Consider the following 22,267-nt stretch of genomic DNA (forward strand, 5'->3'; position numbering starts at 1 on the left):
TCTATGACATATATATCATAACTTAATGCTGGTGTAAGAGGTACAGCAGTGAGCCTTCATACCTTCATAAACTGGATTAAAATGAGACTTTTATAGAAAATAATTTCAACCCTGACATTTTTATAGCTAATGTAAAGTACATGGGAATTGGGAAAAAAAAAAAAGATGTGCATTATTCTATTTAATATTCTCACAAGATTTAGAAGTTTACTAATTGGTTCAAGACTCTAATTGGTTAGGTTCAAATTGATTCAAATTGATTTTACAGCAACAAGAAATTCTGTTCCACAAGCATTTCTGAATAAAAGCCGTAACAGTATTTGAGGACATCATTTTATATTGCAACTCTGCATGACATGAAGCACTACTTTGACATAAATCTCCTCCCCCATGCTTTCCCCATGCAGAAGCATGCCAGCCATTAACACCTGCAATGCCAAAAGTCATGCATTTACAAATATAAACACCTTTAAACAATAGCCACTACACCCCTCAATAACACTCAGGATACACCTCTTTGCATATAGAGGTATTTAAGCAAAAAGACCACAGTTATTTCCTACAAAGACAAGTTTGTTAAACTTACAAAAATCTGGACAGAACAGTGATATTTGTTCTCTGAGGACAAGGCAATCTGCTGCAGGATTATGATCTATTTTACTCACAAAAAATAGTATTTTCAGAATTCAGACACATCTGTATTTTCCTGAGCAGCAGTGTCCTTCTCTATCAGAAGGTATAAGTGACTAATATCCCTGACTTATCTCTCACTACCCTACCACATATTTACAGGACCACTCTTCATTCTTAAAAAAGGCTACCGCTTGAACAAGCATCTCCTTGTTGGAAAGGTGCTGCAGGCTCAAAAGCATCACTTATAGAAAGAGACAGACAGCACTGTACTCTGTTTCTAAAATTTGTAGTTAGGAAAAAGCAACAACACTTGAAAAACTGTTTCCCGTGCTTCCAGCTTAATTTTCCAAGGCACAAACTCTAGAAAGCAAAGACCATTAATAACATTTCTACTTGCTGCCAGATTGATACCTATGTTTAAGATTTACTTTTTAAAGTTACTACAAACTGAAAATATTCAGTTAACCAAGGCTTTGTCTTTGAAAAATGTGCTTGAAAGCTGCTCTACTTTCTAAACTGTTACTGAGAAGGGATGTGGCAAAAGGAGCCCAGCTCCCAATAGGTAACACATTGAAATTGTTCCAAATCTTCCACACTACTTCTGTTCTGCTTTTCTCAACAACAGAAGAAATTTAAGTTAGAGGTTCCAAACATGTGTAAAGAATAAAAAGCTTGCTGACCCCTAGAAGGGGCATATCTGAAATAACCATTTCCTAATTAAACCTATTTATGAAAAAAAAAGCATCTTCTGCTCCACTGGCAGTTTGCAGAAGAGTAACAGAATGCTGTTTCAGAAACACCCCTGGTGAAGCAAGTAGAAGACAAAATTTTCATGTAGCAAACACGAAAAATAGACCAGCTATTTTGATACAAATCTGTGTTATGACAAAACCAAAATACTTACATTTGGAAACAAATTACCGTGGAATGACCGTGGAAAAAGCTAAGTCAGCACAAGTTACTATCAAGACTGCAAGTCAACAATAAAGCCAACTCTGCTCTAAACAGATGCTCACTGAGTACAGTGGTAACCATATACTGAACAAACTGGAAACAAAATAGAAAGGCAGGACCCTTAATTCAACATTGGTTTTCTATTTAAAGAGGTAGAGGTCCTGGAGTGAGAAATACAATGTAAGTTAAGACATTAACATAAGCTATCACACTGCATGGACAAGAAAGCAAAATTAAAAATTCACAAGGTCAGCTAACTTAAGCCATCAAATGTTAGGCCATGACACAAACTAAAATAACTCTGTCTGAAGTACCCTGTGCAATACAACAGAGCATGAAAACCACTGGTGAGCAGCTAGGAAGAAACGAAACACTCTTTGCTTTTATACCCATGACTAACTACAGACCCAGCTTGTGTAGCACTTCCAGCAAGTGAAGTATGTGCTCAAATATTTCTGTTTACAAAACAGAATGGTGCATGTGAAGACACAATGACTCATTACACTTAATTAGGTCAGTAGCAATTACTGTAGCAAAACTGACTTGCACTCAGTATCCTTCATACTTTGGTGAATGGAAAGGGGATGGTTTTATAAATGACCCTACACCCAAGACAACCAGAAATTTGTCTTGTTTGATTAATAATAATCAGTAGTGACTGATGATCTAAAAGTTTTGCTGAACTGCAAAACTTATCAGCTTTGAAGTTCTAGAGACCAGGCTCTCAACCAGGAGAATTTAGATGGGTTCAAACTCAGGAGTGGTGTTTTTGTGCCAGTAACATACTCCACTGTCCTCTATAAATCTTCATTAGATAAGTGTCTGTGCCTATCAACACAATACTACTATCACTGCTTCCCATTCCCAACACTGCCTCTTGAAGAAAACAACCCAACCACTTAACAGCCCTTTGTACAGTATAAGGCTGATGACAAAATCATAAAACTTCACATTGCAGCGCTACTAAATAGTACAAAGAGACTCAAAACCAAAATGTAATAGTTCTGTGCAGAAAGAAAAAAAGAGCAACTGATTTCATAAAATAGGATTTACTAACAATCCACAAATGACCCACTAAAATACTAACCAAAATTATCTTAAGCATGCTAATGAACCACCCTCTCACCCTTATTTGCTTTGTATTTACAATTGCTTCAGTGACTGAAAAATTGTGCTTAAGTTTATTTAGAGCTTTCAGGCAATCAGCATTCATTCACTCAGTCAGAGCTAAAGACATATAAAGCTCAAAACAAAGATTATTTTTATGAAAACCATAATCAGTATTTTACAAATGAAAACACAATACCAACAAATTACCCAATTTTTCAGTGTGAGCAGAAGATGCATGGAATCAATATATCTAGAAGTTACTGAAGAATGAAATTCCACTTAAATTACTAAATTTAAATGTCTATCCTTAGTTCTGCTACAAGCTGCTTCTAACAGTACCTAACACTGTTTGTCTTGTTGCCAGCTTCCCACTCAAAAAAACCAAATAACAGCAGCAATGTCCTATTGCATGAGTATTTTATGTACTATTTGTGCATTGTAACAGCATCTTTTGTATGCTATTGAAGTCTTATTTATACTTGGAATGGTTTATTCAATTATTATTGAGTATTTTTCTATGACATACAATTTAACATTAAAATTATTGTCCCAAAGCTGAGCTTTTCTCGCTTAGTTTTCTGGAAAGTTTTAACATATTTTAGCTTCTTATTGCTCAACAATGAGACAAACCCGGCCCTTCAAATGTGAACACCAAGCTAGCTAGGAAATAAGATACGTGAGCAGCACAGGATTTCCATAATATGCTCTGTCTCACACTGCCTCTGTGGGTCTCACTTCTTTAGCTCAAATATTAGCAAAGAGATTTGCTTAATACAGGATATAGGACTTTAACAGCAAAGCTTCTGCATGGACTGCACAGCAGGTTGAATTAAAAAAAAAAATCCAGAAGAACTCACACTCAAGTACTACAAAGGAGAAATTAAAGCAAATAAAGTATAAAACAGATAAAAGAAAAAAAGAAATTAAAGCAAAGCTGTTTATAACTTCCCATAACCAAAGTTACACAATATAATAAACTGTAGCAGCAGCCAGAGATAAAAACAGCAATAAGTCCCTGGCCTCATTCTCTCATTTCTACAGCTACAGACAACAGCTATCTAGTATTTGTAAACAAAAAATACCTCAAATTTTTATAGTGGACATCCTCCAGTAGGACAACACAACATTTCTGTGCTTTAGCCACAACAAAACATACACAGAGTTAAATAGTCCCCAGGGTTTTGATAAAACCTTGATCACAGTGACTATGAAAGACTTCTGAATTTCTATCTACAGCCATAAAGAACACTGTTTTGATTACATTTACTCATTTTGTCAATTCTGTGCAGAAAAAGTTAATTGCCACAGGTCCCCTGAGTTCAGCAAATATTTTATTGAAATCGAAAGACTATGAAGACAAATGTAGAAAAGCACAGTAAAGCAACAGAAGTTGGCACTAAGCCCACAAAAAAAAATTAGTACATTAAAGAAAAAAATCCAAGACAAATACCATCCTTTACAGCATTAAATCTTGGTTTAGCATGTAGACACACTGTATACCTAACTGAAAAGAAATGTTACTGTTGACAAAGAGGAAAGCTAGAGGAGGAAGGAAGAACAAAACAACAAAGCACAGGAACCACATAGAGTCACTGCCCTTAGACAAATGAATGTGCACATCGTAGCAGGGAGACTACACTCTCCCAAGGTCACACACAAAAATGTTGTTTAGCAAGATAAGGGAATAAAGTATTTCTGTCAAGTAAATAAAGGATCATGATTTAACTGTTTACAGAATTTCAGATGTTATGGTCTATTCTTACCTTTTGCAGGCTAGTAGGATTTAGCTGGGTTTTATCTATTATTTTCACAGCAACCTTGGGACAAAAACAAAAAGTTATAAATTACTAAACTCAGAAGAAGTTTTGAACAAAAACATACTGCACCTGTGTGAGCAAGAACATAGATGCACCTCTAAAACATGCATGTGTGTCTATTTCTACACATTTCATCAAGCAAAATTCTCAAACCTATTAAGATTTACCAGCAGGAGCTTGGAACTTTGCCACCAAGGAATCACTTTTATACATCTGTCTGCGTTTGGACTGAACAACATTATCTTGTCCAGGCCTTCCAAACATCAGATTTATCTATTAACAGATCACCAATATCAATGAAATTTGCCTATCAATACATTTCTCTTCAGTTTTAGAAATGCTTGGGGATGAAAAGACACCTTCCCAGCTCCAAAATAGCGTTTGATGTAGAACAAACATTTTGATCCTTTCACCAAGAAGCTACATTTTAAAAAGCGTGTGGGTGGATAGGTAGAAACTCAGGCATGTCAGGTAACTTCTTCTATATCCTGAAACATCCTCTAGAAGAAATACTTATTAGAAAGATAGCCAAAGAAAACAAATCAGATTGTCAGTCTTTTTTTTTCCAAGGTTTACCTCTCTTCCAGTAAGCACATGCCTTGCCAGCTTCACTTTGGCAAAATTTCCTTTTCCTATTGTTTTCAGTAAGCGATAATTTCCAATGTGAGGATGCTCTTCATTTGTGGATGTGATGGAGTTCCTACATCGGGGGATGTTTTGTCTGCTACTTGACTTGATAGGTTGGATGTGTGGTTCAGTGTATCCATCCACAGAGGTGTGCTGCAAGGCAGACAAAATAGTTGGGACTTAGCTACTTGGGTTTTAGACAACTGAAACAGAATAGACCACAACTATAAAAGGATGTAAAGGGGAGTAATTTATTTAACTTTTACAATATAACTGTTAACTCTAGATTGCAGCCTAAGGAGAAAATGCTGCCTCTGGGCAGAGTTCAATATATGTCTCATGAAAAAGCCTGCAGAAAGATTTTACCAGCTCCAAAAGCAAAACTAGATACCTAGGCAGTAATTTAGAATCCATTATAGACTTTTTAAAACATGTCAAACCACACAGTATAGCTCTATGTTGCAGATAAATTTGTCTAATTATAATCAAATTTAGTCTTTTAAAAATACACTGTGCAAAATATATTTGTACCTTGGCATATTTGGAAACAAGGGTTCACTCTTTTTTTGTTAACTTTCTTCAGTCAAATGACATTATTTTTTTCTAGTAAATTTTGTTCCCCAAACATGTTTGCATCTTTTTAAGTTCTTGTTCAAGTACCTAACTATCTACATCTTTATTTAAACATAACTATTCTTTAAAACTCTGTGAGATCGCATGAAATATTTTAAATCTCAGAAGTCTGAAGAACTAAAAGGAAGTTATTTTTAATGCATGCCAACATCATCCCACATTAAATGCTAGTCACTGAAATCTGCTTCTGTACTCTAACTTCCAACTATATAAGGGGCAAATTACAGATGGGGCTTGGAATTGTTCCAAGGAGAAACCAAAGTAAGGAAAAATGTCAAAGGAGTGCTAAGTGTTTCAGTATTTCAAATACTTTCTAAGAGTGGCAGATGGGTACAAATGTTTAACAGGTAAAATTTAGCTTCCAATCTTTTAAGTTACAGACTTTGAAAGCTGGCAAATACTGGAGGTAGAAAGAATGTCTTCCCAAAGCAGTTTTTAGATTTGTAGCAGAAAGGCATGCTTACTCTCAGCTAAGCATAAAGCACCAACAGACACCTGAATTTTTTCCCATTACTGATTACCTCAATTAAAAAGTGTATCTTTGTACAGAGCACTAACAAGCCTCTTCCTAGATCCCTGACCTTAAGCTGAAAGCAGTCTGAGGGTAGCTGGAATTTTACTGCTTCTCCCAATACCCAACCTAATGGTGGGCTGTGCTGATCTCATCCATCACTCCTTATGGAATTATTTTCATACACAACCAGAATTTAAAGCAGTACTTCCAGCTTCAGTTTGCATTTGTTGGAGACTGAAGTCAATCCCCTCCTGTAAACACAGGCTTACAGGCAGTCCCACTGAACCAGGCAAGATTATTTCAAGACATAAGCAGTAGTGGAATTGGGGAAAGTAGCAAACAGCTGCAACACAACTGGAAAAAAAAGGGAGTATACCACAACCAGAATGTTCTTCCCAATGTAGCACAACCCTGCTTACATCGCCTCCAGCATTATTAATTATTCACTACAGCCAAGAGAACAGCCCTAAATATAAGTTTGTTTGTCTTTTCTTTGCATGAGTCCTTCTGCAAAATACTACTGTACTCCCACTGCTAAATTGTTTTCCAAATTACTGGAGAACCAAGCAAGCCAGGCATGTTTAGATTCTGTATATCAGACAAATTTATTCAGCTGTGAAATAACACGCTAGTAATAATATTTATTCTTTAGAAGCACATCATTAAAATATTTTCTGTGGACTTTGAAAAAGAAAATCAGAACGGCAGCTCCAGACAAAAAAGGCTTTGAAACGTTCCTTCAGCACTGGACACCAGCCCCACATGTGATAAACCACAGCCCAAACAAAAGTCTCTCCTAAAAATACACCCTGCAAAATCAGTATCTGTGTGGTGTTAACAATGAATACTTCAGCTGTACTTAGAACCCCACCCAGGGCTACAGCACTGTGCTACAAAACCATTTTTTGAAGTCTTTGAGCCTCTTTACTCACTGAATTAGATCTTCATTACAGGAAATACAATGCCTACCAGAAGAATTAGCAATCCTAATATCAGTTGCCATTCATATGCTTCACAGCATTAGACTACTCCCAGCAGATACCTGAAGGGAACTCTTTTGAGAAACAGCTGGATAGACTCAAGCAATGCCATGGGCAAAGAGGAAGATGCCTTCACAGAATACCTTATTTCAATGCAGACTGAGCAGGGAAAGCATTATTTTAAAAAAGACAGTATAACAGTACCAAACCTGAAGAGGAAAAAAGAGTAACAAGGTTCATGGTGGTCATGATGATTCTGGATTTTGGTCTTTTTGTGACAGAAAAACAAAGCCACTCTGGATGGTTCCTAATTTTTCCTTCTCAAACAGATTCTTGTCAGAGTCAACCAACTATTCTCTCCAGCTATGCCCAAGGATGACAGAAATCATACATAAAGAAGGTAAAATTTCTTGGTTTGTGAGCCATACATAACTAAATATATACAATTTCTGAATTTGAACAGCACTGAATGAAATTCAAATAATTCTTGCAACAGGCCTCTTTTCTGCACATAAACAGCTTGCTATTGTTAGAAGGTAAGGAGGAATTTAAAGTATAAACTTACCAACTTCTAGAAATCAGCATTCAGTGAAATTGAAACAAAAGATTAAGAAGTTGAAAAAAATTAAAATCAAGGTCAAATAACAGTGTCTCAGAGATTATTTCCAAAGAATACTAAAGCTGAATTTCACAGAAGTATGCAACAGCCACACTGTCTAGAAGGCCAGGCTACATAGTTTTTAGATCCTTTTGGTCCATTACAATACATTCATTCATTATGCATCAGCTACTATGTGGCCATTTAAAGTGCCATTTCAGTACAGCAATCTCTAAATTCTGAGTAATTTTTCAGGGTGCTAGAAACAAAGGGGCTGTAAAAACCAACACTCTCCTTGAAGTTCACTGTCATCCAAAAACAATTCCAGTCAACAAGCTGCATTTCCCACACAGGATATACGTATACATACATACATACATATGTGTGTGTGTGTGTGTGTGTATGTGTGTGTATGTGTGTGTGTGTATGTGTGTGTGTGTATGTGTGTGTGTGTATGTGTGTGTGTGTGTATGTGTGTGTGTGTGTATGTGTGTGTGTGTGTATGTGTGTGTGTGTGTGTGTGTGTGTGTGTGTGTGTGTGTGTGTATGTGTGTGTGTGTGTGTATGTGTATATGTAGTGGGAAACACTACCTTACTGGTACATCATAAACATGATTCAATATATTCAATTCATGTCAGTGTAAAATCAAGACTCTAGAAATAAACACAAAATTAGATATTTCTTAGGGTGAAGCAGTAACAAACCTAGAGCTTACAGTTTACTAGAGTATTTAGGTATTTTGCACATTAGTCAGGTACTTCAAAAGAAGAAAACTCATGCAAAACAAAATCCACATTCTCAGGAATCTCAAAAAAGTATTTCTAACGTTCAATTTTAAATTGCAACAGAAGAGAGCTTGATTAACATTTATTGCTCCATACTAGGTCTGCTTCTGACATATTCCACCAGAGTTGTTACAGAAAGCCAAGGGCAGTAAGACCACAAGAGAGTTAATCTGATCCATTGCTTGTCAAAACTATAATTTTCTTTATTTACCCAAGGTAACTTTGCCAAAGCAAGATGACCCGATGGCCACATCAGCTTTAAGAAAGTGCAGAAGAACTAACCCCACCAAGTAGGTACAATGTGTGAGTTTCACTACTTTACAAATTCAGCATCCTTTAGCCACTTCCCAGCCACTGGAGTAGTACTCTCAGGGATTATACACTGTAATCAAACTCACAACATCACCTGTATTAAGTGCTCCTACAGCTTGGTCTTAAGGATTCCCCCAAACCATTCCAGTCACCAATCCACAAAGCCTTTCTCAATCAAACACTGCAGGCCTTGATAGTCTTTCATAGTAAGAGGGTAATTTCCACACATCAATCTGCCTACAAACACACTTCGCTTGATTAAACAAGCCTCTTAGTCCTGAGTTTCCCCATCTTGATTTATCACAAGGCAAGTTCCTTGGTAGAGCCAGCCCATGCAAGCAAAGTCTGCACATGCAGTTCTACAAAAGGAAAATAATCACACTTTTCTCACTCAGTATTTTCTATACTATCCTGGACATAAGTATCTTGCAGCCAATTTTTATATTCGTAACTCCTACCATTTCCAAGCATGTGCCACACACAAGCATTTATAACAGCTGTCATATTTTTCAAATATGCAAATATTTTTCAAAATAGCTAGCCCAGACAGAGAGTATCTGAAGGGCTGAGAAGACAGTCTTCTAAATAGCTCTGATTTGCAACAGTTTTGCTCTTAATAGATGTATATTATAGGGAGAAATATTCCTTTGCTAGTACAACACAAACATGACTCTTGATATATTCAGTTTATGTCAGTATAAAATTAAGTCTCCAGAAATAAACACATAAAATTAAATGTTTCTTAAAATACAATGCCGGGAAAAGAAAGGGGAGAGAGGTGTGAAATACTGTCCTGGATGCTCAGCTGCTGTCATGTTGCTCTCTGTCACTAGTCCTAAGGACCTAGGACCTTCTAGCAAGCCAACTCAAGAAAGATTTTTGCTGAAGCATCAAACTGAACAGAGAGTCCAATTCTTTGAAAGCTCTTGGTGAAGCTCAAAGTAGAAACTATGAGAGATGTTCAGATGAGCTCATGCTGCATCACATGTCAAGAGCATGCAGGTGGTACAGGTATGATGCAAGCTGCACACGATTATGGAACCTGATCCCCCACTTAGGGGCAGAAGAAGAAGGGGATTCCCTCCTCTTCCAGGTAAGCCTTACATTTGCACAAAACCACATCTTACTCCTGCCACACGTATCTACCACATCATACTACAGTTCCTAAAGCACCTCTGCTCTAATAGAGCACTACCTAATTTTTCTTAGACAAGTGAAGAAGTGCTTTGGAAGGGCCAATTTAAAAGACTGAATGTACGTACACGTGATTTTTTTCATAATTTCTTAACAGCAATTAAATGCATATTAGATTGTAAATGCATGATAAAAACTTTCCTATTAAAAAAACCAACAAAATGCAAAGCAACCAAACTTCCCCACTCAAAGAGGGGATAGTATGCAGGACTAAGCTTAGAAAAACCAAAGCAACAATGGCAGAGTGAGGAAAGAAGTAGTTACAGTTTTTATATCAGATACCAAGATCAGTGCAATGCAGACAAAGAAGAGAATCAGACAAAACTGTGACAAAATGTAGAATGTACCCATCCCCTGTGCCTGCTCATGCACACTTTCCAAAAGTGCAAAAAGAAAACAATCAAACTTGTGCATCTTTCTCTTTAGATCACTTGCATAGTATGTAAAAATGCCAGACATGATCTTCTAAATAGCTTGAGTCCATCAGCTATAAGATAAAACAATTTGAAGAAAGCTGGCCTGAGTCAAGCATACACAAACATTTCATTAACTGATGCTGCAACTCTGAAAAGTATTTTATAAAAAACTTCTTTAATAATGCCAAACTATACAGCAATAAGACACAAAATAAACAAAATAACTTCCTCATTTTATTTTTGCATCTCTTCCTTATTCGTCCCAGTTGTAATATTGTTCATCTCACAAAAACAACTTCAGTGGTAACAGGAGAACATTTCTACTACAAGCTGAAATAAAATCTCCCAATGCCAATAGACAAATAGTGTTCCCTTCCCAAAAGCAGACATGTACAGGGGTGACAGGTAAATTTATGCTGAGCATTGAGTAAATCTTAATCTGTGCTTGTTACTATGGTATCTAAATCCCATGGAAGTTTTGCCTTTTTTGTTTTGTTTTGGGTTTTGTTGTTTGTCTTTTAAGTGCTCAACATATGTGAGACATAGAGAAATAAGTGCCAACTTTGAGACAAAATTGTTTTTGTCATCTCAAGCTACATAGGATGCAATGTTTACAGCTCTGTACTCGAAGCAATCTAGGAAAGAAAACAGTGCAGAACAAGACACACCTAATAGGAGTTTCAGAAGTTCATACTAAAGGATCTTTGAATAATTCTCATTTTCATGTGGTTACACCAACCTGTATTAATCCTGTGCATGATACAGTATGCTCATTCCCTTTTTTAATAAACACTGCAGTAACATCATATGGAAGGGTGGAGTTCATTATCACATGGAATTACAGATCCCTTTTATTTGATAGATAAAAAATCCTTAGCGATGTGCAGGTTCATCCCCAAAATAATAGCCAAAGCATTACAGAAAAACTAATACCTCCATAGCATGAAATCAGGTCTTGTAACCTGAACTCACCTAACATGTTTCCTCCTCTCCCTGGGCCTGAAGCCCTCAGCCTGGCCAGGCATACAGGTGCAGCAGAACAGGACCTTCCTGCCTTTGTTCCATTTCACTCAGAATTGGCACAGTTATTTCAACCTGGCACTTTCCTTCCTGACTCATCCCAAACACACAAACAAGATTTTCCAGGGCTAATTCAGGACAGTCAGCCCATATAATTTCCATTAATTGCTAGGACAAAATGGAGCCCACCCTGCAGCCCCATGAAAACTGACACAAGCCAGCTAAAAGCTTCCACAGTAAACCACAGGTGGAACCAACATGAGAGGTTAAAAAAAGGATAAAGTTTTTGTAAAATCCTCTTGTTTACTCATTTTTGTTATTTGGTACAGTACTAAAAACTACCATCTGCCCCATCAAGCAAAAGAGTAAAACATTTTCTATCTTGTTAAAATAAAATGTCAAATGTCCCTCACCCATGAAACCTAACACAAAACTGTTTTCTTGAAGGAAAGCACTTATGGGAAGGAAGGAACAAAACTATTCCTGCAGCCTCCTGGACACAGCCCTTCACAGACAAGAGCTCTTTCAACACTTCTTGTCAGCCATTGCTCTTTCCTCAGGAGGTGAACTGTTTAACCACGCCAACCTTTTTAGACTTATTTAATGAGATCTTCAAACCTGCCAGCACAGAGCTCCCAGTAAGCATTCCCATCCCTCCCAGGACATCCTGCCAGCACTTTGAGGCACAGGCAGCTGCAGGGCACTACTGATTCTGAATGCCACAGCACCCACAGTTTGCTCAAAAATCCACTGTGAAACAAAAAAAAACCCCTAAATACAGATGCTGGCTGTTAATTGAACCAACTAAACAAGAACAGGAACACACCCAGAAAGCGAAACTTCCGGCTAAGGAAACAGACAGGAGTTTTTATTGCACTTATAAATGATGCAGCCAGGTCATTTTTCAATCGGCCTGATGAAAGGTAAAAAAAGGGAGACAGGAAACAACCTACAGTTCAGGATCATGTCAAGCACATGGAGCTCCTCAAGCATTTGCAAGGCTCAAGAAGTAGAAAATGCTTTAATATCCAACTTCAAAACTGAGAGGAAAGGGCTGTTTCTACAGTCGAGAGACTGCAATCCTGAAACCTGAGGCTTGCCTCCAGATGAGGAAAAAGCAGCAAGAGGCAAGGTTTACTCACAAAAGAGCGACCAGATTAGAGTGTGAAGCATGTCTGACACTCACAATCAAACAAGCACTCTTCTGGGTCATCTGAGGTTTTCCTACAGAAGGAAAGGATACAGCAGCTAATTGCAGCAGCTCTGAATTGCAACTCATTCTTCCTCTCTAAGTTTATGAAATGAGCATTTTTTCCTTACCCACTGCATACCTACTCTGGATGAGTCTGCACTTGGCACAATGCCTACTGAAGCTGATCAAAAACTGCTCCCATGCCCACACACACACCTACAACCTCACTACTGCTGGGGCAGCAGGACACATGGACAGCACAGGTAGCTGAGCCAGAGAAACCCTTGCAACTCTACTGCCAGGGTCACCTCCAGCTCCGAGCACAGGCACCCCCTGACACCTCCCCAGCAGCAGCACAGGCACAAGGACAAAAGGCAATACCCAGCACTGGGAAGACAGGATCACATCAGCTCTATGTTAAACTCTCATGGAACTGCACTATCAGGACAGGAACATGGAAAAGAAAATTGATCACACTACTTTTCCTGATAATCCAAAGGCAAACTGATACCGGTAGTGAAACTTTAGCTAGGAGATACTTATTCTCATTCCACAACAAGATAAAAACAAGGATGCAGGAAAGAACCAAAACCAACACAACAACAACAATCCCCCAAACCACAAGAAGCCCCAAATCAACAAAAACAATCGCATAAACAAGGCTTGCTTATTCATGTTGTTTACCCTCAAAAGAGCACACGATGTGAGCTCAGGAAGCTCCCCTTTAGGGATGACACGAGTGGCAAAGCAGCACCCCAACATTTTGCTACACAAAAGAGAAAGTTCATCCTTCAGCAAGCTGGGTGGTATTTCTGAAGTCTTCATATACCCATTACTGCATTCATTCAGTAGATCCAATGATGAATTCATCAAGACAGATCATCATCTCATTTTGAAGACTATCTTACCTCAAGGTCTTATTAACTTTCTGAAGTAAAGACAGCTTCTCAAAAGTGAAGCGATGACCAATTAAAATATCTAACGTGATAGCAGTACATACTAATTGATGCACACTTGTCCTAGAAAAGAAACTGTCTCAGGCAATGCAGGACTCTGGAAGGTTCAAGGATCACATCAAGCTCTGTTTCAAATGCCATTACCCAATGTTCAGCATGATTGTCCCGTATTATCTTGATGTTGTCCTTTTAGGGATCTTGGAAGTCTAATCTAAAGAATACAGAGACTCATCTTAACAATTCACTTCATACAATACAGTAACAAGGCCTATCTCAAGCCCTTTCACAGACCATTCAAGGAATGGGCGGGGAAATCCTTCCTGACCTGAAGAGCACTTTCACGGCCTCTTACACTAGAGCATACCAGTTTAGTTTCTCCATCTCCAAGGCCTGATAATATGTGCTGGTCCATCACTCTGCAGCCAAGGACTTCTGGTGTCAGTAACACATCTTGCCTCAGAAGAGGGAGCTGCAGAGGGTCTAATGGACCTCATCAGTCAAGGACATGCAGTTTTCATATTTAAGCCAGAATCTCATTAGACCCAGCATTCTGCAGACTTGTTTTCTTCATAAACACAAGGTTGAGTCTGAGGAGCAACACATACTTTCACAAAGGAAAACCAGAATACCTTCCTAAGAGGAGGAAACACCTTAGCTGGCATGGACAGCAGCCCTGCACCCAAGCAGCATATGTTTTGTCTCCTGAGAACAGGCTAACAGAGCATGACCTGTTGGTGGGAGATGCAGATAAAGTTATAAGGACACCACTAAACTTAGTTTATGCTTTCAGAAGACCAACTACGTTTCACAGCAGAGCAAGATTATGAATGTATCCAAGTCAACTGGTTGGGACATGGTGAACTCAGACCACCAAAATGAACAGTGTCTTCTGCTGAGTGCTCTCTACCTTGTTTTTCACTTACAAGTGTTAATTAACAGATCAAATAAAATGTCCTCAGTTGAGTGGCAGTAATTATTTGCCTTTCTCTGGATAATGCTATACCACATTTCAACTTAGCAAATATATTCCCAGCCTTGCACAGATTTATGCTTAACTTTATGCTGACCAAACAGCATCTGGTGCTTGGACCTATCATCTTATGATCAAAGACGGCGTTTCTCACAGAGCTCAGACTACAATATCCACAGAGCCCCTTGCGTAACCACCCTGTTTTAACCTTTGGGCTTCAATTATTCATGATCACAAACTACTGCAATGTAGCATTCCAGAAATACATGCAACTAGGAAGCTAAATTGACATATGGAAAAAAGCAAACAGCAGCAATATTCCTCAAAAATTTTGCAAAGTACGTAAAAGAGCTAGAAAAAAAGAACACATTTCTTTAGCTGTTTTACACTGGAAGACAGTGATACAGTAGATAATGAATACTGATAACCACACACATACAGCACATAGATGTCAATGTGCTGAATCCAAACCATGGATAGAAATCACACATGAGTGTAACTGAGATGTAAAAACCAAGTACAAGGAAAAGAATGAACAAAACAAATTTAATAGACTATGTAACATAATTTGGCTAAGGAAGTAAAAGAAAAAAAAATCACAGGATGCAAAGAAAATATTAAAACCAGCTGATACTGCATTTACCAAGACCATTAAAACAACCAGTTAGGAAAATGTGGAAGAAATAATGTACACATATATATAGGTAAATCTTAATAAAACAAGCCAGATAATCTGTGATTAGAGGTTTGAACAAATCTAGTATGTATTCAAAATTAATAGTCATTAAAATAAGCAGCCAATCGAACAGCAAGAAAAAAGATGTATGACCTTCTCTACAGTCCTTTACAATATGTGGGTGAGGAACCCCAGATCCCCAGCTATGGGCTTTACACGGGAGCCCAGACTGCAGGCTGTAAAAACTGGGCATTTCAGACTCCTTCATTTAGATGGTGAGACATCAAATAACCAGTAGCAGCAACAGCAGCCTTCAGCCCACCATTAGCAGGGGCAACTCTCAATTCTGTCCTGAGCTGGACAACGAAACAGTTTGGATAATACTAGAGCAGCATGCCTAGAAATCCCCAGCTGAAGTGCCTTACCAAATCAGATGCTGTCTCATATTAAAACAGGAACTAATTTGATTCAGTCCCAAGGAAGGGAAAGTCATAAAAGTAGAGGAAGTCATGGGGACCTGAAGGCAATGTCACAGGTGACAGGGATCATACCAACCTCCCTACTGGAAACCGGGAATTTGTCTCCAAACCTTAAAGGAAAATCACCTCTAAGCAGTTTTCAAATGGACACAACTGAATTTTTTCAGGTCTTAGGATGAGCTCAAACAATGTTTTGTTCTGTCTTCCCCGACCAATGTGCCAAAGGTCCTTTTCCCACCCACAGTGCTAAAAATGCTCCTTGCCTCTTAAAAGATGAGAAAAGCCACATGATGGTAGAAGAGATGACCACATATCCCTTTATGCAGCATTGCAATCCCTGAATTATCACAGGCTTGCTGGGAACTCTTCTTCTTTAAATTTACCAAACTAACTAGAATGCTCCCAGCCTCTGGGGATGACAACTATTGTGTTAAATATTTTTCTCTTTCAACCAACAGTTAAAGAATCTACTCATTTTCTGCTGCTGTTCTATGACCCAACAGGTGACCTGAAATCAGGCATAGTTTTGAAGAAAGGGTAGGAAGACATCTGGAGGTATACATAACTTCAATATATATATACGCACACACATACACACACACACACATATATACACATACGCACACACACGCATACACACACACACATATGCGTGTGTGTATAACCCCAGGCAATAAACTTGACAGTCCACAGTCCCCAGTCTGCTTTCTTCTTTTCCTATGTCACTTGTTGAGTTTAATCTTCAATTAAATCAAGACCATATTAGGAAAATGACTGATGCACCACTGACACTTCACTTGATCATAACTCCAATCTAACACTCAAGTGCTGTATTTAATTCAGCTTCTTCAGTGAGAAATTATTTTCTGAATGTAATGAAAACAAACGGATAGAGGAGTCCACTTTGTCTATTCTACATCACTCCAGAAGGCTTGACACCTCTCACTTGAAAATAATTCTATTGAAATGTAATGTTACACACCACTAGGAAATTAATTTAATGAGTAACAGAAGAGGCTTGTACACAATACCAAAATACAAAGTTTTACAAAAGGTCACACAAAAAACTAATAATAACAACAGTAATAATAATAGCAGCAGCAATAATAATGTTATCTTGTAGTATTTAGGAAACATCAAACTTGACTTTTATATGAACACTATACTTCAGCAATCACTGGACGAGCAAGAACATCTTTCTTAAAAAGGACCTTTAAATGCAATTTAATCAGTCTACTTTGCACAGACTGTGGAATAAGATTTCCCTTACCTGGACTACAAACACTGCTGGAGGCATACATTCTCTGATAATAATAATGTCTTCCACTGACTAATTCCAGAATCTATATTAGCTCAACCCTCACTGCGCATACCAGGCTTGAGGATAAGATTTCACTGGACTCTTCAGTAGATGGAGCAAGAGTTACACTGTAGAAGGCTTTCATAAATTTTCTTTGTTCATGTGCATCTTATGACTATCACTGGAAGAAAGTCTAAAAAGCAGCCAGACTTTTTCATTTAATATCAAATTAAGAAAAACAAGCTTGAAAAGCTATTACACATAGGTATGTCTGATAAAAACTGATCAGAACAGTATTATTAATATTTTCTGTATCCATTTCCTTGCACTGAATGATTAAAAATGCTATTCCTTTGTGAGTCTGATCTTGAGGACAAAACACTATTTTAGTCCTCCAACATTCTTTGATTTTTTTTTAACCACCAGTAGACTGTCCTTACTATCATGGCAGGGGGATGAAAATCAGATTACTGTTGGAAAAAATTACTAAATAAAACCCCAAATGCTTTAAAGAATTCTATTACCTCAAATCAATATTATCTGGAATGAGATATGAGTAAATACATTATAGATGTAATCCATTTGTGGAAAACAGCCATATCCCCTCTAAGAGCTAATGCAGCATTTCACAGACTAAAGTAATTTCCATGGCAAAAACAAGACTCCTGTTAACACATAAGATTCTCTGAATTTCTGAGCTGTGCCTCTACTTATTTTAAGTGAAGACAAACATCTAAGAAGTAGAAAGATACTTACATATGACTGAAGCCAAGCATGCACTCTCAAAAGGAATTTCAGATATTTATTGTTTAAGCACAGGTAATTTACACTGCTGCTACGCAGCCTGCAGTACACCCTACCCTCCCCTTCTCCAGCTCTGCAGCTCTCATCCATTAAAAATTCCTCACATATCTGAGCGTAGGGAGAGAATCTCCAGGAAAACATGATAAAATTGTATGTCCTGTCTCAGTAATCACTATGAAGCTTTGGTTACTCTCTGCTGTTATTTGAGAGAAGAAAGTCCAGCCCAGTAACTTTACCAGGGTGGAGGGAAGGAAAGGGCAAAAAGAGGAAAATATGGTCTAACTGATGAATATTTCAAGTAGTAATAATCATTTTTGCTAATATTTGAAAGAGCCCCCAACACAGAAACAGGTCTTCCCAGTCCACCAACAGCAAAGAATTTTCCCACTCCCTTTAGCTTTACAATTCAGATTATTCCCACATTAAAATGCTCCTTAGAATTCACACAGAAGAGATTTACTTGAAGGATAAACAGATGCTACAACTACATGGCTTTTATAAAGCTTTGTATTGCGTTTGCTTATGTCATTAAATGAGCAAAACTGGAAAAGGTCCCAGAAAGAGTGAGAACCATAAGGAAGCTGGCAATGAGTATGCCAAACTCCAGCACAAAAGCACATTAGTAAGCAAAATGGGGGAGAAACCAAGGGGTGAGGGGGGAAGCCAGAATGTGAGATTATAACAAATTGCAGGAATCTAATGGCCAGCAAATTAATCAACAGTCAATTGCAATCTTGGAAAGTTAGATTTTGGATACGTAAAGATAAAACTGATGTGATGGCAAGTTATAGACTCGCACCAGATTTAAAATGAAATTGGTCACATTTTTGAGGGACTAAATAAAAGAAATTATCTAGGTGACAACCTTAAGATTAAAAATAAATGGCCTTTTCCTTTCTGAAAAAAAAGGCTGCTTGAAGACAAGTAAAAGATGTTTTACTTTATTTTTCTATTACTTTCTTCTTGAGCATTGAGTTAAGATGAAAAAGATAAGAACCAACAGTGGGAAGGGAGGATTCCAGGAGGAAACCTTCCAGGAGAGCTTAAAATAGTACTCTACCCCAGTGACTAAGGCTGAGCCTCTGCTTACAAGGAGGTGTGTGTTTTACTGCATCATAATGAGGTGTGGGCCTCCTACAGAAGCAGAGCAGAGGCACTACAGGTTTTACCACAAGTTTCACCTTAGGCAAGAGCCTTTCCAGCAAGCCCTGCTACTGTCCAAATCTTATCTATTTTCTTCAACCACATCTGTCTAATGAAAGACAACTCTCTAACAACCTTGCCTAATTCTGTGTCTGCTTAAGATTTTAAAAGTTATCATGCACTACTTTACTTTATAATACAAAAGCAATTAGACTTTGTCACCAGTAATATTATCATTATCTGCTTTTACAAAAGACTGCCATGGGCTATCCAGTAACTCTGTATGTTCATCTACATGAACACTGATGCTCTACACAAGTGCTTTCATCAGAGGTGAAGTAAAGTTCTGTCGTATTATTCAACATATCACAATCATATATGGTTCTGCAACTCAGCAGAACTCCTTATGTCTGATCACTTGAAATACATATTAAGTTTGGACATCATTTTCTGCTTTGATTAAAATTCTGCTGCTTTTGTGAATTCTAGAAGTGTTTAAACAAAAACCAGGATAATTGTTCTGCCTCCTCCCAGCACATCAGCAGGGTCACAGTGAACAACGCAAAGGCTGCTCTGAAGTCACAAACCTGATTCATTGTGACCTCACTAAAACTCCATTACGTGCAACAATCCATACCTCAGAAATCATTATGGCTGTGGTACCATTATCAGTGTGTGGCCATTCAATGTTCTTTTAGGTTGGGTATACATCTTGGACATATAAACAATTACTTTGGCTAAAGCTTACTGTAAGAGACTGCTTTCTGAAGAAGGCAAATGTGAAGAAAAAGAATCCTTTTCTTCACGACACATTGTGTTCCTGTATTTTATATTTAGGTCTCTGTAACAATCATACACTTTTATAAAACATTGCTAACTGAAATAATTTACACACAAATGGACAGAAGCCATTGGTACTAAGCACTTAAATCCTGAACAGTCGTGAAGGGTTCTCTACAAAAGTCATCTTAATTGTAAGGTACATTCATGCCAACCAAACAAGTGGAGCGCAGACCACTTCTCATTCTGACTTCACAGCCTACACCTAAGGTGTCTCACAAGCATAGGAACAGCAAGATAAAAAAAGGAAAATTACTTTTTCCTGAAACCATATGCAACAGCAAAACAGGAGAAAACCCACAAACACATTCACTTCAGCAAGACAGCCTGCTTTCCACAAGGATTTAAACAATGTGAAGTGATCGTCCTGATAAGATGGAGAATTGTAGAATAACATCATGATCTTTCACTCTACAGAGATGCCAAATAAACCCGCGCTTTTAGGTTTCACATAAATACAACTATTGATCAATCATTAGACACTAAGCTGTGGAAGTGTTCTATGAGCATGTCTGGTTCATCACTTTTGAGGTTAACTGCAGCCCAGCTGAATTTAACTATGCAAGCACCCTCCTACAGCTGTGAATATACGTCTCTCAGCAGAAGTTGTTTTCTTTGAAAGCATACAAAAAGAAATCCCTAAAAAAAAAGCTTATGTTAAAAAAAAAAAACAAACAAACAAAAATCCCCCAAAAACCAAACCCCATCACCAAAGCAAACCAACCAAACATTTCTTTCAACTGCCATCTCAGATCAAAAAGAAGCAGGATTATGACAAGCACAGAGCGTGGTTTCAAATGCTCTTGCCTTTAACTGTTTTCCTACAATAGCTACAGCATGATTGGTCACTACTTATGAAACAAAAGTTTAAACAGTCACAGGGAAACGTACTTTAAAAACAAGGACCATCTTATCATCTTGGAATTTTTAACCTCAGATTCACTAGGATGCTCACCAAAACAATCTAAGCTGAATCATCACATACAGCTATGAAGTCTCAAACTGACCTTGAGATCTCAACAAGCCTTTGATTTTGCTATTTTACTAAGTTATTCACAGAAAAACAAAGATGATTCACTCTTATGTGAAATACAACTGGCCCAGTTTAAAGCTTGGTTTAGTACTGAGCATGGAGAACACACCAAAGGAAAGCTAATTGACAATGTGAAAGAAGAAGAGAAATGCTAACAATTAATCAGGCTTGGTAGCTGATGTGGAGGAAAAGCTTATTAAAACTCAGATCGAGTTGCATTATATTCGTTACACTGAACAATGTGAACGTTTCGATGAAACTTTCCTTTTTTCATGGCTGTTTTCACTAACAGGCAACTGTGGAAAACATTTCTTCTTAATTTACCACTGTCTACAGCAGAGTAAACATTCAAGAACCAAGACCCAGAAAAAAATTGTGACATTCTAACAAAAATTTTTTGCCTATTCTGAAATTCCAGAAAGATTAAAAAAACACAAAAACAAACCCAACCACAAAAGCAAGCATTGTGTTTCCAACAACAACAAAAAAATAGATGGCGTCATGACTACAACACAAATAAGCTGAATTTGAAACTTGTCACTGTCTGCAGCAGCTTATAAGTAGTATGTTTAACTGGGAGGGCAGTACAGACTGTAAACATGTATTTTAAAAGAAAGGACAGGCTGAAGTCACTAAAAGATAAAATCTGAAAAGAAGTGATAAAATACTTTCTCTCTGATACTGCAACATATGAAAAGTTTGCTCAGACTCTCAAGCTGTGAGTAGGCCAACCTGTAAGAAACCTATCTTAGGGCTTCGGTTGTACTGTTGTTTTCTAGTTCCACATTAATTGTAAAATCATCTTCTTACAGGATAGTTTCTTAATGAATCTGCTCTACTGGAACCCTTTTTAAAGTTCTCTCAAGCATCAGTAAGAGAGTACAGTCAGGTCTATCTAAATTCTGAGAACAAGAGGAAAAACTCCACAAGTACAACTACAAATCACTGAGAATATAATTTTAGAGAAATCACAGCATCTGCACTTAAAATGTAATGATTATTTTTCCTGTGTTTAAACTACTGATAACAATTGAAAGCTGGCAGGTGATTCCTCTGCTGAGCAACAGCAATCGTGATGGTGGAAAATTAACACATTTATAGTAGAAACATTAGTTTGCAAATATAATCAGGTGTCATGGGGGAAAATCCTGCCTTTACTGATGATTGAAACATTTAAAATGCAGAGATGAAAAACCCATTTAAATCTCTCTTAATATAAACAGTAAGTCCATAGGATCAGAAATACACAATGGAAAAGACCCCGCTGGTCAGTTTTCCCA

General features: G+C 37.7%; 1 protein-coding gene across 8 annotated transcripts in view; it reads right to left on the reverse strand.

The window, feature by feature from the left end:
• The window catches only part of MARK1 (microtubule affinity regulating kinase 1), a 56,840-nt gene that overhangs the window by 28,920 nt on the left and 5,653 nt on the right, over positions 1–22,267 (reverse strand). For 4 of the 8 annotated variants that reach the window (XM_064414126.1, XM_064414124.1, XM_064414125.1 and 1 more), the window contains exons 1-3: positions 17,924–18,076; positions 5,091–5,294; positions 4,461–4,514 (exon numbers count right to left, since the gene is read on the reverse strand). In XM_064414126.1, the coding sequence (XP_064270196.1) occupies positions 4,461–4,514; positions 5,091–5,294; positions 17,924–18,061 (396 nt within the window). In that variant the 5' untranslated portion in view covers positions 18,062–18,076. Of the gene's footprint in view, positions 1–4,460; positions 4,515–5,090; positions 5,295–17,137; positions 17,180–17,923; positions 18,077–22,267 lie in introns of those variants that run through there. The other 4 variants (XM_064414127.1, XM_064414128.1, XM_064414130.1 and 1 more) reach the window with 2 other exon arrangements.

The sequence above is a fragment of the Passer domesticus genome, chromosome 3, assembly GCF_036417665.1.
Source record: "Passer domesticus isolate bPasDom1 chromosome 3, bPasDom1.hap1, whole genome shotgun sequence".
In the NCBI taxonomy this organism is placed as follows: domain Eukaryota; kingdom Metazoa; phylum Chordata; class Aves; order Passeriformes; family Passeridae; genus Passer; species Passer domesticus.